We start from the raw sequence: 17152 nt of genomic DNA, 5'->3' as shown, positions 1-17152 counted from the left end.
TGGTACCCTATGGCTTGATTGTTAATCTTTAATTTTGGTGTAGAAGGGAGGGGTGTTACCTCGGGAGGAAATCTACCAAGTTTCATATATAATATATCCTCTTTTCTGGGAAATGAGAAAACAAAGTTCATGTTTTTGGTAACTGACATTACATACCATATCACATACTTCATCAATATTTTTTTATCAGATAAATGAATTACTGGTGTTTCTTTCTATGGGATTTTATAAAGTGTTATAATAGCAAGCTACATGTAAATCACAGGGGAAAACATGATCAAACCTGGTCTTTAAAAATCGGTCAAAACAAAATATGAATCAATATACCATTTTCAACACTAATTTGTATCCATACTTTGGCGGCCATTTTGAAATAAAAATGGCTGCCAGAGTCGGAAAAAAAATTGTCCCAGAAACGTCAGGTTTTGTATTTAAAAAAACAAGCATTTGACATGAATATCAATTTGATTTTTTTCCCTCTGTGTCCATCTGTGGTGAAAATGCCCACATGTAGTGCTGCATATCACTGTGATTTCCAATTCTGAATAATAAAAGTGAGTCAGAAGTAGTCAAAAATTTCTTAATATGTGGGACCAGTTATAAGTCAGGCAGACCCGTCCTGAAGTGGAGGAACAGTTTCATCAAGACTCGGACAGTTTGTCTTTCCTGTCATTTCTGGATCAGGATACTACCTATGATTTTTTTCAATTTTTATTTCCCAAGAAAACATTGCAGAGTATAAAAACAAATGGGTATTAATAAGAATAATGGCATGGCTGACCATCAAATAAAGTAGGGAAATTCAGTTGCATTGCAGTCCCTATAATTTGTCATGAGACAGAGTTGCGTTTCATGGATTAAAAACCATCTCTTTCTAACCTCTGGTGAATTGAAGTTTCCTACATTGTACACATTAAACATTATTTCCTGGTCTGATATGGTGGGTTTTGAACTTGATGGTCACAAATGAAACCCTTTGAGATAGCTCTGTATCCTTTCACTTTCACACCTTGTCATCAATGTGTGAATGGTTATACATGCAACAGTGAATACCTTGATGTCATCCGAGTAAATTGAATCGACGTGTACACATTGGGGACTACATAGGTGACTGCACTTTGATCCACATGTTATACATACATAAGGGTGTCCCTTTTTCCTCTTGAAAGGAGGATCCAGTCCAAATGGAAAGTTCGAGAAGCAGACACTTTAACTTTTTAGGTTTGTTTGCCCTGTGCATGTCTGCGCACGTAACTATTCAAGTTTCTTTTTATTTCACAAAAAAATATGTTGATAATGTTCCTTATATTCTTATAGGAAAAAGTGTGCCAAAAATCTTGTGAAAATTTGAAAGAAATAGATGTATGATTTTCTTGGAAAAACCCTTGGACAGTCATTTTCAGACAATGGTGCCCCATGCCTGCACACCCATTCATTTTGATGAAAAAGGCTGCATTTTGAGGCTGTCACATGATGAAATGCCTGAAATTCCATATTTTTTCCCATCATTTTGAGTCAGATTTTTAAATGAATCTGTCTGTGTATTGCAGGTGTAAATTTTGTGGTCGTTGCATATCTTCTTTCTCTAGAATCGTGCAGATACGTACATGTACGTGTGTGCAGACAAGGGGGACTGCGCAGACTTGGATGACCTTACCATACCGTACAAGTGTTAGATTCCAGAACATGGTTGAAATACAAACTGTATGTAATACAAATATCTTTAAATTCTTTTTTTTTTTCCCCCTCTTCTATCCAGGTCCAATCACCCAGCAGACTAGATCACTGATACAAATGAACATGACCTGCTCATGACGTCAACCAAAAGAATATTTGTGAATTTCTGTATACTTTGAGGAATTAAGCCGGACAGGCTTAATACAAACTTTATCCTGCAAACATGTTGCCTAAAAGAAGACAATGTAAAATTATCATAGCCACATCGCTGTTCTGGATCTTTGTGGACTTTGTGTTATTACTGTACTATACGGCGCCGTGCGTGGGGCCGACGTGTCAGAAGCAAGCCAGTGAAGATGAAGGACCCATCAAAAGAATTATTGACAGAGCTAATAAATGGATGAATGAATTACCAGAAGAGAGAAAACAAATGGGTGAGTTTGAGGCCGTTCTCGTTACGCTTTCTAAAATTAGTTTACTGGAAACCGATTCAGGAAACCATTTCTGAAGATCGCTATGCTAGCGTTCCCACTTGATCACACGAAAGTGGTTTCAAAATCACTTCATGTAAAGCGCTCTTGTTGCCATGGAAACGCTCTCATAGGGGTGACATGTTTCGCGCGAAATTCGAAACCGCAGCATAGGTATTCTACACCTGTCGTGTGGAGTAGCGCGCTCAAAATGTGCGAAGATCGCTTCCCGAAGAACGGTTGTGTCCTCACTTACGCTAAAACCAGTTTAACGAGGCAAAGCGATCTTGAAAACTACATCGCAAGGTGGTTTTCCAAACTGGTTTGGAAGATCGCTTCCAAGACCACTTCGACCGTTCTCACTAAGCGTTAAACTAGTTTCCACTAAACTAGTTTCCAGTAAACTAGTTTTAGGAACGTAGTGAGAACAGCCTCTTTAATACGGAAGTTTGAGCAAAAACAATTTTAGCTATGTACCTCATTTGCATTACAACTTTTTTTTTTGCACAAAAAATTGAAAATTTAGAATCACAACTTTCTTGTCAAATATTTATATTTGATGACAATTGATGTTAAAAGGTTTGCATGGTGGTATGAACAACCGCGGAAGTAGTTTACGGTACACCAAGTCCTGGAAGGACTGAGAGGAGAAGTGGATAGAAATGGAGATGAAATAGACAGATGAGAAAGTGAAAATTTGAAAGTAGTATTCTTTTCAAAATGAGTGAAGTCCTTTATAAAAGGACTGTAAACCAGAAGGAGTGGAAAGCTGAGAAGTAGATAGGCTTGAGTAGATGAGAGAAGGCTGGCTTGAGTCAGCGAATGGAGTAGAAGCAATAGCAGTCCTGAGAGGAGACTCAACATTTCGGGCAGGTTGACAGTCCGTCATCTCCATTTCTATCCACTTTTCTCATCTCAGTCCTTCCAGGACTTTACACACGTGTGGTGTTCCGTAAACTACTTCTGCAATTGATGACAATTGTGGTGATGTGCTTGTTGGGATTACATTGAAATCCGTGTGGCCTTTGCCTTCTAAAGTTAATTAATATAAATTTCTACAATATGTTCTATTCCATTTTTAAAAATGTTTCACTCAGGACAACGATGATCGACCGTGGCCACACAACCCCTCCTTCTTTTGCAGAGCTTTAATTTTTATAACAGAACGTGTGTGAAACCAAGTTTATATTGATTTTAAATGCATGAAGTGAAGGTCATTGGCTAAAAACAAATCATCAATTGAAGCATGAGCTTCAACCATTTTGATTGAATGTACATGTACATGTAGAGGAGATGTGAACAGCTTTATGCCATCCTTGACAAGATGGTTTGATAGGCCCCTATATAAAGCAGACATTTGGAAGATTTTGGTGTTTTGTTTCTTTTCTTCCAACTTTGATGAAATAATAAAAATATCCAATGTTGCCTTGCTCTTTTAGATAATCCTACATGTAATTTACACATTTTAGTATTAAAAATCACCACCTGGCTGTTAAGAATCTCATACAGGTCTGTATCTTTAAAAAAATAAGGATAGCGAAGATAAGTAAAATCTCACATGTACTAGCTTTATCGCAACCTTCACAGAGTTGCAAGAATCAAAATACAATGATTACAACTTCTCTGAGCTACCCAATCAATATCTCAAATTTTGATAACAACTTAATAGGTTTACCAGCTCAGCCACTATAAAATTCAGCCCCCCCCCTTCTTCTCTGTAGTATGTTTTCAGAAGAAAATATTATTAAAATCCCCACCCTTCCTCTAGTCTACAAATGTAGACCCACATCTGCAGTGTGTGTACCAAAGCTGTTTCAACAAGTCTGCATGGCTCACTTCGCTCGCCCTTTCGGGCTGGTTTGCTTTGCAAACCAGCAGCAGCGCGCTTCTAGCGCTGACATCCCACCTCACGAGCCATTCAGAGTCTGCATAGCAGACTACCCTTCCTCTGACCAATATTTTACTTTTGATCTGTTTGTTCATTCAGATTTGTGGTTGAGAGCCAATTGCCTAATCTCTGACAGTTTTCTTCTGGGATAATTTAAGTAGGCAACAGCTGATGGGATATATTTCAGAAATTCTGAAAGTAAAAAAAAAAAAAAAACCTGCCTTGAAAAAATATTTTAAAAAATCAATAATATATTATAGCGGTATTGCACAGCCTTTCCGGAAGAACTCGAAATCTGTTCAATTGTAGGCAAAGGTAGAGTTGATGAAAACCAAGTATACAGTGATTACATTTGGAGATATTATACACCTTTACCTCTATGGACTGAAAGAAAAATGTCAGGAATTTGCAAGTTGGGGAATTTTATGGGGATTTTATCTACATGAGGGTAAAATTATCCATCGCCTTTTATATACATGTATGTACAATCGTATATTCCTACATGTACTTTGCAGCTTCAACGTAATGTTTGATCTTCATGTCAGAATCGACGTAAACTCCTTTTTGGTTACAAATTCAAATTTTTCTGCCAAAATATTGAAAATAAAATAGTGCAAAAAACTTAATACTCTGTGCAGTAAAGTATGGAATCAAATAACATTCAAAGAAAGGGCAACTACATACATGTACATGCATACATGTACATGTACTGTCCTGATCATTGTCTTTAAAATGTTTGAGGACATTCTTCTCGGATCTATTGTTTTGACTATTTGATTCCTCAATGTAATGAACTGCATGCATGTTTCCTCTTTACTTTCTTGAGCTATCAAAATCAATGTCTACAGCTCTCAGTGCCTAATGAGAGGGGATATACTTGGTGACAGTTTATGCAAGATCACAGACCAGTTGCCATGGCAATGGGTTAATCATTCATGAAGCATTCAGTTTCATCAGTTTCTGAGCTGTGCAATTACCAGAGAGAGAAGCCCCTCTTTGTGCAACATGTCAAAGCAGCTTCAACTAGTTCTGATCTGCATTGTTCTATATGATGATTATAATGATAATGATGATGACGATGATGGTGGTGGTAGTGGTGGTGGTGGTGATGATGATGATCATGATGATGATTATGATGATGATGATTATGATGATGGTGAAGATGATGATGATGATGATGGTGATGGTGATGATGATGATGATGATTATGATGCTGGTGAAGATGATGGTGATGATTATGATGATGATGATGGTGGTGATTATGATGCTGGTGAAGATGATGGTGATGATTATGATGATGGTGAAGATGATGGTGATGATTATGATGATGATGATGGTGATGATGATGATGATGGTGAAGATGATGATGATGATTATGATGATGGTGAAGATGATGATGATGATTATGATGATGATGATGGTGAAGGTGATGATGATGATGATGAAGGTGAAGATGATGATGATGATTATGATGATGATGATGATTTGTAAGGGTACATGTACATATATAATTTTTTGATACATGGGAAATCCTTCAACATGTTCTAAATTTATTTTGAATCTGTTATTTTTTTCAGACATACCAAAGCCTGTAAATTTAGATGGCCCTGGTGAGATGGGCAAACCTGTTATTATAGAGCCAGAGAAGAAAGCAGAATCAGAGAGACTATGGCACATCAATGAATTCAACTTGATGGCTAGTGATAGAATAGCACTCAATAGATCATTGCCTGATGTTAGGCCTAGAGGGTAAGAATACATCATTTACACCAGAAGAAAATGTGTTTCTGTATTTATGTATTTCTTCTTTTTGATATTTATGTTAATGTGATGGTTAGTAGGCTGTACAGTACAGTGTATATTCAGACCACTTTCCATGAGTGAAGGGCTTGCAAAGCAAACAAGTCAGTGATGGACAGGAACTACAAGATCATACTTTAAACGCACAATATCTATTAAATCCTTTATATACAGTATATGTATAAACAGAGCATTGCTCTGTATCCGACCAACTGAATGACAAAAAAAGAGAAATACATGTAGAAATTCATTCATTTATTCATTTTCAGTTCAAAGGCATTTATGTACAGTGCAGTCCCAAAGATTCTTTTATGCATTTTTAGCCTATATAGTTCATACTAGATTTTAGGCCAATGTTCATAAAACCATCACCAATATGTGAACATCCCCATCCCCCCTTGCTGTTAGGTGTATGCCTTGATGCACAGTAATTCATCACCAATTTGTGAGGCCACCATTATTGGTGTGTATTGAATGCCGGGTCTAGCTGGCTAGACAAATTACCTGACCGAGATGCATACACTATTCGTTTCCTTCCATTGAAGGTCCCATAGCAACAAAATTTGCTTTTTAAGAAAGATGCTATTAAAGCAGAAATTGAAATTTCCAAATATTTTGATGAATAGGTTTGCAATTTTAACAGGGTATACATCTACAGTAGGCCTATGTTGTTATACAGTTCTTCCTTTTTTTGATAACGTAGTGTATTTTAAAGGAGAATGAAACCTTTGGAACAAGATAGCTTGTGTGAAAACAGATAAATCAAATTAACAGATCAACGAAAGTTTGAGAAAAATCAGACAAATAATGAAAAAGTTATGAGCATTTGAATATTGTGATCACTAATGCTATGGAAGTCCTCAAATTGGCAATGCGACAAAGATGTGTGATGTCACTTGTGAACAACTCTCCCCATAGTATATATTTAAACTTAAACTGCCTCTTTTATCACATCTATCAGTAGATCATGTGTTCTTTCTATAGGAGGGCATGTAATACAGATTTTTAAAGAATACGTCATGGATAAAAAAGTTTGTATCACCATAAGAAAAAGCAAAAAGAGACATTTTGAGGGTATTTTATAGTCCATCAAAGGGAAAGTTGTTCACATGTGACATCACACATCCTTGTCGCATTGCCAATGGGAGGATCTCCATAGCATTAGTAATTGCAATATTTAAATGCTCATAACTTTCTCATTATTTGTCCGATTTTTCTCAAACTTTCTTTGTTCTTATTCTTTGATTTTTCTGTTTCGACACAAGCCTACTTGTTCCAAGGGTTTCATTCCTTTTTAAGATCAAACAAAAATAGGAAGCCATATAATGTACATGTATTATTTTGTCGTTATCCATGTACATGTAATGATACCCCCCCCCCAATAAAATTACAAATATTGTTTTCTTGTGAAGTTGTACAATTTCAGTTTTATAAATAATTTTATTTCCCTTCATTCACCATGATATTCTGTTTATAATTTTTTTTTTAAATGTGTTACATATATATTTTGCTCTGTCATTATTTTAGAAATATACCCATCACCATCATCAATTTTTAGTATTCATACTATACTATTTTTGTCATTATTTCAATACCATATACAGTATCTTGTCCATTGTTTGTTTTGTTGATGCAGTTGTGCCAACAAAGTGTATCCTAAGAATCTTCCTACCACAAGTGTCATTTTGGTATACCACAATGAAGCGAGGAGCACCTTGCTGCGTAACGTTCATAGTATCATCAACCGGTCACCCCATGATCTTCTTGCAGAGATCATCCTGGTGGACGATGCAAGCGATCAAGGTAAGCATTGCCATAGTTACAGTCTAATGCACAGGCATGAAAATTCTCCGCGTTTCCGTGGATTTCCGCGTTTTTTGTTTGCTGAATTCCCCCCCCCCAAAAAAAAAAAAAAAAAAAAAAAAAAAAAAATCAATTTTTTTAAAACCAGGGAAGTGCTATTGCTATTTTTTAGTATTTTTTAGTTTTTTTTAATTGAATTTTGGACAAAAAATCCATATAAATACTTCATTACAATCCTTCAACTCAAACAGGTTTTTGGAGTTGTAAAATTGATAAAACCCAGGAGCTTAAGGGGGCGTTGCCCCCTGGACCCCACCCGTTAGCAGCGAGCGGCTCGCCCGGTGGGCTTTGCCCACCGTCTTGTCAACGACATTTCCAAAACCCTTTCAGCTTTTTTTTTCATACCCAATTTTCATGCCTGAATGCAGATATTGGTAATGATTGTCAAATGAAAGTAATTGAACATACATGCAAGTGTAGCACGCACACTGCATTACACGGGGGCTATGGGCGACTCTCCCCACGAAATGCCCCAAAGCGCCCTGGTAAATAAAAATAGAGCCCCAAAAATTCCCATTCACTGAAATGTTTACACTTATCCAGTGTTTGCAGAGTTTAGACAGTAGGGTGGGAAAAACAGCCCCCCCCCAAAAAAAGTAAATAAAATGAATGAGTAGATAAATATTAAATGAATGAATGAAAAACGAATGAACAAATATATAAACAAACAAATTGAATAAATAAATGAATAAAATAAAATAAAAAGAAAAAGAAATAGAAATAAACAAATAAATTAATAAATAAAATTGCCTGTAACTTGGTTGTGTCCGCATGAGATGAATGGCAAAGTGTATGCTTGTTGTGTTGTGAGAATGGAACACAAAACCTTCAGATTGCAAGGCAAGGGTTAAAACCACTGCACTGCATTGATACCACAGGATATGAGATTATTCAGTGACACGAGCAGGAAAATAAGACAAGAAGACAAAAGACAACTGTAGTCTTGTTCAGTCAATTTTGTCAGGACAAGGAGACAAGATACAAGTCAAGTTTGACTTGATGGGGGGGGGGGGGGAGGGAGGGGGAGGAGATGGCAATTCCCTGTTCCTTTTTTGTTTTCATGATGAATAGACAAGAAAACAAGACATCAAGGTTCTTTCTTTCTTTTCTTCTTGTCCTCATCATGTCATTGAATATAAAGTCTCCTGATTTTCTTGTCTTCGTATCCTGGGATACAGTCATAGATCCCAGAACCATCCCGGAACCGTCTAGGAACCTGAAACCACTGGTATTTCTTACCGATCCCGGATACATGTCTGTCTTCAAATAATAGTAGAGCAGGGTTAGATGTAAAAGCCACTTGGCGTGAATTCAATAGAAAAAAACACTCCTTAATTCTTCTCCTTTCTCATGTTATTCTTGTTTTACTTTGAGCCCTCCCTCCCACTAGTACTTTGATACATGTATACACTGCAAAAACTCTGGTGTTGATTTAACACCAGCCCGGAATCTACATGTATATCTGTCCACACCAGAGAAGTATTGAAATAACACCAGTTTGGAATCAAACCGATGCTGTTTTAATACTAATTGGTGTTGTATATTACACATGTCTGGTGTTAGACCAAAACCAAACTGGTGTTGTTTAACACTTCTCTGGTGTGGACATATAAAGATTCTGGGCTGGTGTTCAATCAACACCAGAGTTTTTGCAGTGTATCAATGCAGGGGGTGTTTCACAAAGATTTAAGTATGATGTAGAGTCGCACTGAAATGTCTAGTGCGGTATAAAAGGTATGACCGCATTGGTCAGATCATGCCAAGAGGACGCACACTACTGCGTGTTGGTCAATCAGATCAAGGAGATATCACTCTAAGAGTGATATCTCCTTGATCAGATTGCGCATTGCATATCTTGTACACGTCAGCATTAAAGTGCGACTCTAAAGTCATACTTAAATCTTTGTGAAACACCCCCCAGGTGTCTCAATACAAATTAAACGTTCAGTTTCCATGCCCCTATTTGAAATGAGAGCAGGGGATCCCTGTTTGTATGAATCTGCCAATATTTGTGTTACAAGCCCTGAAATTGATTTTTTTTATTCCCTGTATGTCGTAGGTAATTAAGGGAGTGTGGTATTGTACAACAGCTGTTCTTTGCTTTCATCCTCAAGTATTAGAATCTGTTGGCAATTATGAATTGGAAGTAGAATTTATCAGGAAAATGGATCAATTATTACTCTTCACCTGCCATGCATGACTGATCTAGAGAAAAGTCTAAAATCTGTTGTTTTGTCACAAACCTTTAAAAAGCAGATGCTCAATTTATTGTCATACTTCGAACTTCAACTACATGTATATGTAGATTTCAAACCGTTTGGGGTGTGATTTTCTTTTCTTCACTGATATATTAAAAGAATAATACAGGTACAGTATAAAGTTGAGTTAAAATGTAATGTAAAACATATATTTATGAAAGTGCAGTGTAAACAAGTTAACTTTGATAAACCCATGAAATTAGCACAGACAACACTTTTATTACATGTACATGTATGTTCAGAATGCTGATGCATACATTGTCACTTACATGGAAAGGTAACGGTTAATCTTGACTGCATCATTAATTTATTGTGAAAGTCTTGAAGAAAGGTCGCAGGTCGACCAAATACCTAAGTCAGGGGCCTTATGTTTGCCCTGTATATCGTCTTCATTATATGCCCTTTTTAGTTTGGTTTATATATGAAGTATTTATTCTATTTTCGCCTTATTTTTCGGCCACAGAAAGATGATATTGAATTTTAGAATCATACATGTATGTAGGCATACAGTCTGAAGCTGAGATTATTGAGTGGGTGCAACAAGTGGGTCAGGGCAACTACAATGTACATGTAGTACAATGCAATTCTGTTGCTCATGTCTGTGCCCCCATACTTGCTACCTCAGTATATACGTGTATACACATGGTCTTTATGGAAAAAGGTTTGTTTTGTTTTTAGATGTGCAATGGATATTGATTTCCCTATTAGTTTTATGGTTTTGAATGTAAATAATAAACATCATTCTTCATTATGATATGTCAATATTGCTTGCAGATTCCAAAACCAAAATGAAAAACATGATTACCAATTTACCATACCGGTACATGTACTTCATTTGCATGTTCTTTATTTGGGTTTTATATTAAAAGAAAGTATTCTGCATGCTGCCACGCCCCACCCCCTCGCCCACTCCCAACTTGGGTATTGGCAGCATATATATGACAGATAAAAGGTTTTTAAATATCAGATACATTTTCAGAAATTATTACAGAAAAAATATCAACTAAACTCAAGAGTGATGGACCATGAAGTCCTGTATAGTGTAGTCTTTCCCATTGTGGTGAGTGATATTCAAGGCTGTGGTATCCTAAAGTTCTACCCAAATTATACATGTAGTGTGTGGTTGATCGGTGATAAGCAGACCAAATCTGTGAAGCCTAGATAGTTGATATCTGGTTTCAGGATAATCATTCTTCTGCTGATTTCATTTAGTTGTTGAATTTATTTACATCAGGGGGGTGGGGTGTCGATCGAAGCTCTACATGTAGGATGGATTATAAATGTGCATGAGGAGGGAGGGGCATTGAAATATCAATACTGTCAGAGCTACATCCTGGGGGGGGGGCACTCAGTATATAATGCATAGTGGGTATGTGCCGCGGAGGGGACCCCCATTTTTACACTCAATTTTCCGTTCCAAGGCATAGCATTTTTGTCTTATTGAGAAAAAGAACAAAGAAAGCCGCTCCAAAGCATAGCATTTTCTTCTTATCGAGAAGAAAGAAATCCGCTCCGAAGCTTCGCATATTTTCCGTTACGCCGTTCCGGCCGTATTGATCTGCTACAATGAGCCGCAATTTTGGTGAAAAGCGGCCACAGAGCGCTGTCCGACCATCGCCTCTGCGCTAGCGCACCCTGGCGCCCGTACCGCCGGGCTAGCTGCATGCACGTTCCATAGGGATGCATACGAACTCACACGCAGGCGACCCGTTCCAAGGACCCCCGTTTTCACAAACATTTGTAGTTCCGAAGCCCGTTCCGAGGACCCTCCTTTTTACAATAAGCCCGCTCCAAGGCCCCCGTTTTTTGTCTCGCCTGCGGCACACACCTACTACTTTTGAGTGCCCCCCCCTCCCCCCCCCCGGGGCCTACATGTAAACCTGTGCAAGCGTGCTCACACAAAATTTTATAGTAGAAGATGGGAGGTGGGAGATATACTGTATGTACATGTACACATATCTATAATATAGCCTGGGCTGTTTTGAAATTGCATAGCCCAGGGGGAGGGCAAAAACACCCCCTCCCTCAGATCTCGGCCGTTGATCGTGCGATCATGATAAAAATTGGCACCCGTGTCACCCATGACGTAATCTCCACCATTCAATTGTCAATTGTACCATAATCATTCAAATTTATTTTTAATGAATTACGCTAAATTGCTAATTAATGCATAAAATCATAATTAGGCTGTAAATCTTTGAATGTAGCCCTGAAAGTGCTGTGCTAGATTTTCGGTCTGGCCTTTCTTGATAGGGTTAGTATTAGAAAATGGCAATATCAATTTTTTATCTTATGTATTTTATTGTTTTTTTATTTTTTACGTACAGTGTACATATTTCTTTGGTTTTTTTTTCTTTATATTTTTCATTTTAACAGTAAATTATTATTTCTCTTTTAAACCCCCGTCACACTAGAGGCAGAATGAGCCGGAATGCCGTCGGAATGAAAATTCTTGGTACATTCCTGGATATTTCGAAGCGCATTCTAAAAATTCTGACTGCATTCTGAGTGCATTCCAGACATTCGGGTCCATTCTTGTGACCGGCCCGAATGTTTTGCTCATGTTCAAAACTTTCGAAGTGTATTCGAAGTGGAGAAATATCGAACGACATTCGAAGTGCATTCTGACTGCTCTCTGACTGCATTCTAAATATTCTTACGACATTCTAAGAGCATTCGAGGCATTCTGATCGCATTCTAGAGAAAATCGAATCGCATAAAACGTGGCCAGCTGCTGTTGTAACGTCATTTGGCAGTAGAAGTCACCCGGTCATGATATCTTCTGAGTCTTCTCCTTTTTCTTCTCCTGGCGTCCTCCACATCTCAAGCAGTTCTCGCTGGAGGACAGCAATCTGGAGCAAAGTAATTTGGTCCAGGAGGTCCATACTCTGTGGTGGTTATGGGCTAGACTGATGAAAATGCTAGATTCGGAAGCATTTTATAGCTTATCTGGGACCATTCCGGCGGCATTCTTGATAAGTTAGGGACATTCGTGTTGCATTCTAAGTACATTCGAAGTACATTTTAAGTATTTGAGGTGCATTCTATTTGAATTCTTGAAAGTTCGAACTGAACTCGGCGACCTTTCCGGCAGCGTTCTGAATTCAATCGAGGTACCTTCCAACCAGACTTCGGGCAGTACATATACGGGAAGCAATCGAACCGCACTCGTACGGTATTCGAAGTGTATTCTTAATATTCTTGCTGCATTCTAACAGCATTCTTGATATTCTTCCTGTGTTCCGACTGTATTCGAGCTGCATTCGACAGTCAAAACACCCGGAATGTGCAAGAATCATTCGAGGCGGGATCGAAGGACGTTCTACAAAGTAGTGAAAATTTCAGATTCCCTCCCGAATGTGGCACGAATTTTGAAAGTTCTTCATTCCGGCTGGTTCTGCTCGATTCCTGCTGATTCCGAATAAGTGTGACGGGGGTATTACATGTTATTTATGACTGAAGTGGTGTTGCCGCAACACCACTTCAGTCTTTAACATGTAAAATAGAAATAATGATTTATTTATGAATTTTGGAACAATTTTGGGTGTGACATGCAAAATGTTACATAACTTTAGAACCGTGTACTCCCCGCGTTGTGAATTTGGCCTGAAAAGTTGCGTGAGACTTGAAGGAAAAAATCATGAAATTTTGCGGTGTGATCTTTTCACGTTGTAGATTTATCGGTGGTTCTTCATCAGCCTGAGTTTGTTCCATTTTGAGATTCTAGACTGATAAGCGGTAAGCCCTCTGTTGGAATTGGCTCAAGACTTAAGAGACCCCTTCCCCATCAACTTGGGTGTGGGCAGTGACCTTGGCTTGTTTAGGCATTAACTGAAAATGATCTGTTAGAGTCAAGAAAGGAGGCAATACATGTATTCTTCGTTAATAGTTGATGGCCCTTTCATTTGCTGCAAAGATATAAAATGTGAAATTTCAGCAGCTTTGGGGGAAGGTTTTTTTTTTTACCCCACTGGTTAACCCTAATCACCTGTTTATCAATAGAATTAAAACATTTGTTTTTTCACAATTTGAAATCATGACTCGGGTCTATACCATACCCCAGGAGACAGAGCATTTGGGTGGCTCGGCATCAGCGCATCATCATGCAAGAAACTGAGACTATTCCTGCTGGAACCCTTCCTTATTGTGGCATCATGTATGTACATGTAGATCCAAAGTATACCTTAAATGATTGCTTGGCTATAGATGACCATTCCTGTGTTGCAGTTATACAGGTATACCAGCTGAATCATTGATTTTAATTGTGAATCTTGTATAATTTAAATGCCTTTAAATTAAGCCTGTGTCATATCGATTATTTTGAAAACCGGTGTTCGACAGCTTTAATAATTCGATCGAACATCGATGCATCAAATTTTGAATGCACTGACGGTATGCGCTGGCCGGGTGAGCGTTGCGCAAGCAGATGACATCAATCGAACACCGATTTTAAAATCGATTCGGCTCAGGCTTACTTTAAATGTTGGTTTGGAAACTGTCTGATAGAGACAGGCTTCAGTTGCATCATGTAGGGATCTATCAGGATTACAGAGATCTTGCTACATGTACTTCCCTCTTCACTCTGGATGTACAGACAGCAGATTATATCTCATTCATCTCCTTCCTACACTGTACATGTACATGGGATATTCATGCACTGTAGTCTTTTTAATAATCTTGAGCATGTGCATCCAGAATGTGTTTAAAACAGTTAATCAGCTTTTTATAAAAAGTTCACTGTCTCCAATCTATTCTAGACTCTGATAACTAGTATGTTTGAAGTAAAATACACATTAATACCCCAATTTTAGCATCAATAAACTACAGTTTTCTTAGAATTGCGATAGTGATCAATATTTTATTCATAATTAACCCCCATTGACGAGTGGATACCATGTGTGTCCAAAGAAATTTGTAAAAAGGATCTCTTCTTTAAGATTGGGCATGTTACGTATCGTAATAAGGTGTAAAAAACACTAAAATATTGAAAAAGGTATATATTTCGCTAGGAAAGCTACGTGTTTATGGAACAATTTGTGAGGTTATACAAAGTTAATTGCAAGCTTACTCAGAAGTTGTTTGTTTGCTTCTCTGATGTAATTGTAACTTTAATGTGCATACACATGCACTAGAAAAAGGATTGCTGGGGCTGTTAAACTATCGCTGTACTTGTAATAGGGGGTCAAATTAAGGGAATGCTTGTCAAGGGTACTGTTTTGCCTGGAGGACCAGTCAAATGTATTGCTGTACACATGCATGACCAAATTATTTCCAAACACCCCCTAAACAATTTTTTTTCTCTGTGTGCAAAATAACCCCCTGAACAAGTTTTTCGAGGGCTTTACACAATTTGGCCCCTATTAAAAACAAGTTTTTGCCAGAATATGACCCCGGGAGAAAAGCTTTGGGGAAAAACATACCCGAAACACGATTGGCTAGTCTTAAAGAAAAAAAGCTTTTGGAAAAAAATACCCTATAAAACAAGTTTGACCCCGTGATTGACCATTGACTAGTCTTTCAAAACCACCCTTTTTTGAAAATCAGTGTTTTTTATACCCTTAACGAGTCCACGCGCAGGCAAATCTGAAAATACCCCCTTTAAACGCGTTTTATTGGTCATGCATGTTTACAGCAATATATTTGACTGGCCCCCAAGCTGTTTCGCTTCCAGTTCCAATACTTGTTAAAGCTAAATGAACGTAGTTGCAGTAGAACACTGATTTCGTAAGAAAGTCTGTAAAACCAAGGTAAAGTATTGATATATCATCGTGGATCTAGATCTGGTACAGTTATATAAACTGAACTTTGTGAAATCATAATATCTAGCTAAAAAACGATCACACTGAAGATCGCCAACACAGATGGGCACACGTGGGACAGTGTATTATTATTGCTGGAATAAAGACCCGACGGTAGTGACTGAATCCGCGCTTATTTTGCTTATTTCTCAGCAATTACACAATTTCTTCCAGAATCCTTTTGCACATATTTTTTATTTGTACAAACAGACACTTTGGTGATCATTATATTCTGTAAAAAGTCATTTTGAGATCGTTCCCACAACTGGAATTTAAGGATAGAGTTTCACACACCAATACTTGTTAAGGGTTACATTTGCAGATCATGGATGGAAAATACTTGTTTAGGGTGCTTTTCGGAATCCCATGGACCCGCATTTTGTCCACTCGTCAATGGAAGTGCCCCCCCCCCCCCCCCAATTAACCATGAACCCAATTATCCAAAAAGAGTCAGTAGAGCCGTCTTCACCAGCCAAAGTTTTCAAATTAGCGTGCTAATCCGGCAAATTATCCCGAACTGAACATCTCAATATCGTTCTGATCCATGTACATTAATTTTCTAAATAGAGAGATATTAAAATTGAAGGGGTTTAATAGCTGATAACAAATGTATGTAGAGTGGCCTATTTCTCAGGATGATTTCATTCAAACACAAGTACATGTACAAGTGTTTTATTATGCACTTTCCAGACTCTCAGAAATAACCAACCCAAGTTAGTTAAAATTTAAATGACCAACTGTTGGTTAGAAAATCACACATTTCATTTTGTGTGCAATTTTGTTTTTGAACCATCTCGTTTATTAAGATGGAAGATACAGGAAGAGGATTATTAAAGGATAGAAACAGCTACAAAAAAAATCCAACTAGATCTGTTTGCGGTATTAAACAATGAATGATGTAAATTTAAATTGCACATTATGTTTTTGTCCTAAAGGCGCAGCTAGCACAGTTTTCTGAAAAGTCATTTGCCGACAGTAAAGGCCTCTTTAATACTGTATGTTGATGCTAGTATCATAAATGTAAATTAAAGAATACCAGAAAGTAAAGAAATAAGATATAACCATGTTTACAGATTTTTTTTTTTTTCAAACATCTTTACTGGGCAAAAGGAATGATATCATTCTGCTTTACACCAGAGCCACCTTTCTATAAAGCTCTTAATTATTAGTCCGGTTATCATATCTTGGCTTGCAGGTTTCCTGGCAGTGCTTGCACATGTTCAGAAAATAAAAGTTCTGAAACTCGGTCACTATCGTTTTTACCAGTGGGCAAAGCTCAACAATTCAGAACATTTTTGAAGAGATAAAGATGCTTTACACTCGATTCTCCAAGATGAAAAGAGGGTTGTTTGAAAAGTTCTGGAGGGGTGTATGAAATATTCATTTGTTTGTCACTAC

General features: G+C 37.7%; 1 protein-coding gene across 1 annotated transcript; it reads left to right on the top strand.

Moving 5' to 3' along the window:
* Positions 1-1757: 1757 nt before the first annotated feature.
* LOC129274229 (polypeptide N-acetylgalactosaminyltransferase 1-like) lies at positions 1758-8359 on the top strand. The gene is made up of 4 exons (XM_064108544.1): positions 1758-2111; positions 5613-5784; positions 7472-7672; positions 8067-8359. The coding sequence occupies exons 1-4, from the start codon at positions 1901-1903 to the stop codon at positions 8074-8076; spliced, it is 594 nt and encodes a 197-aa protein (XP_063964614.1). The 5' UTR covers positions 1758-1900; the 3' UTR covers positions 8077-8359.
* Positions 8360-17152: the final 8793 nt, after the last annotated feature.

Source organism: Lytechinus pictus, chromosome 13, assembly GCF_037042905.1.
Source record: "Lytechinus pictus isolate F3 Inbred chromosome 13, Lp3.0, whole genome shotgun sequence".
Classification (NCBI taxonomy): Eukaryota; Metazoa; Echinodermata; class Echinoidea; order Temnopleuroida; family Toxopneustidae; genus Lytechinus; species Lytechinus pictus.
This window is presented reverse-complemented; position numbering and strand designations above follow the sequence as displayed.

Bases quoted from the DNA above. Each gene is read 5' to 3' on its own strand.
- LOC129274229 (XM_064108544.1), top strand. From the start codon at position 1,901: ATGTTGCCTAAAAGAAGACAATGTAAAATTATCATAGCCACATCGCTG. The intron at 2,112-5,612 runs GTGAGTTTGAGG...TATTTTTTTCAG, and splicing joins AGAAGAGAGAAAACAAATGG to ACATACCAAAGCCTGTAAAT. The intron at 5,785-7,471 runs GTAAGAATACAT...TTGTTGATGCAG, and splicing joins CCTGATGTTAGGCCTAGAGG to TTGTGCCAACAAAGTGTATC.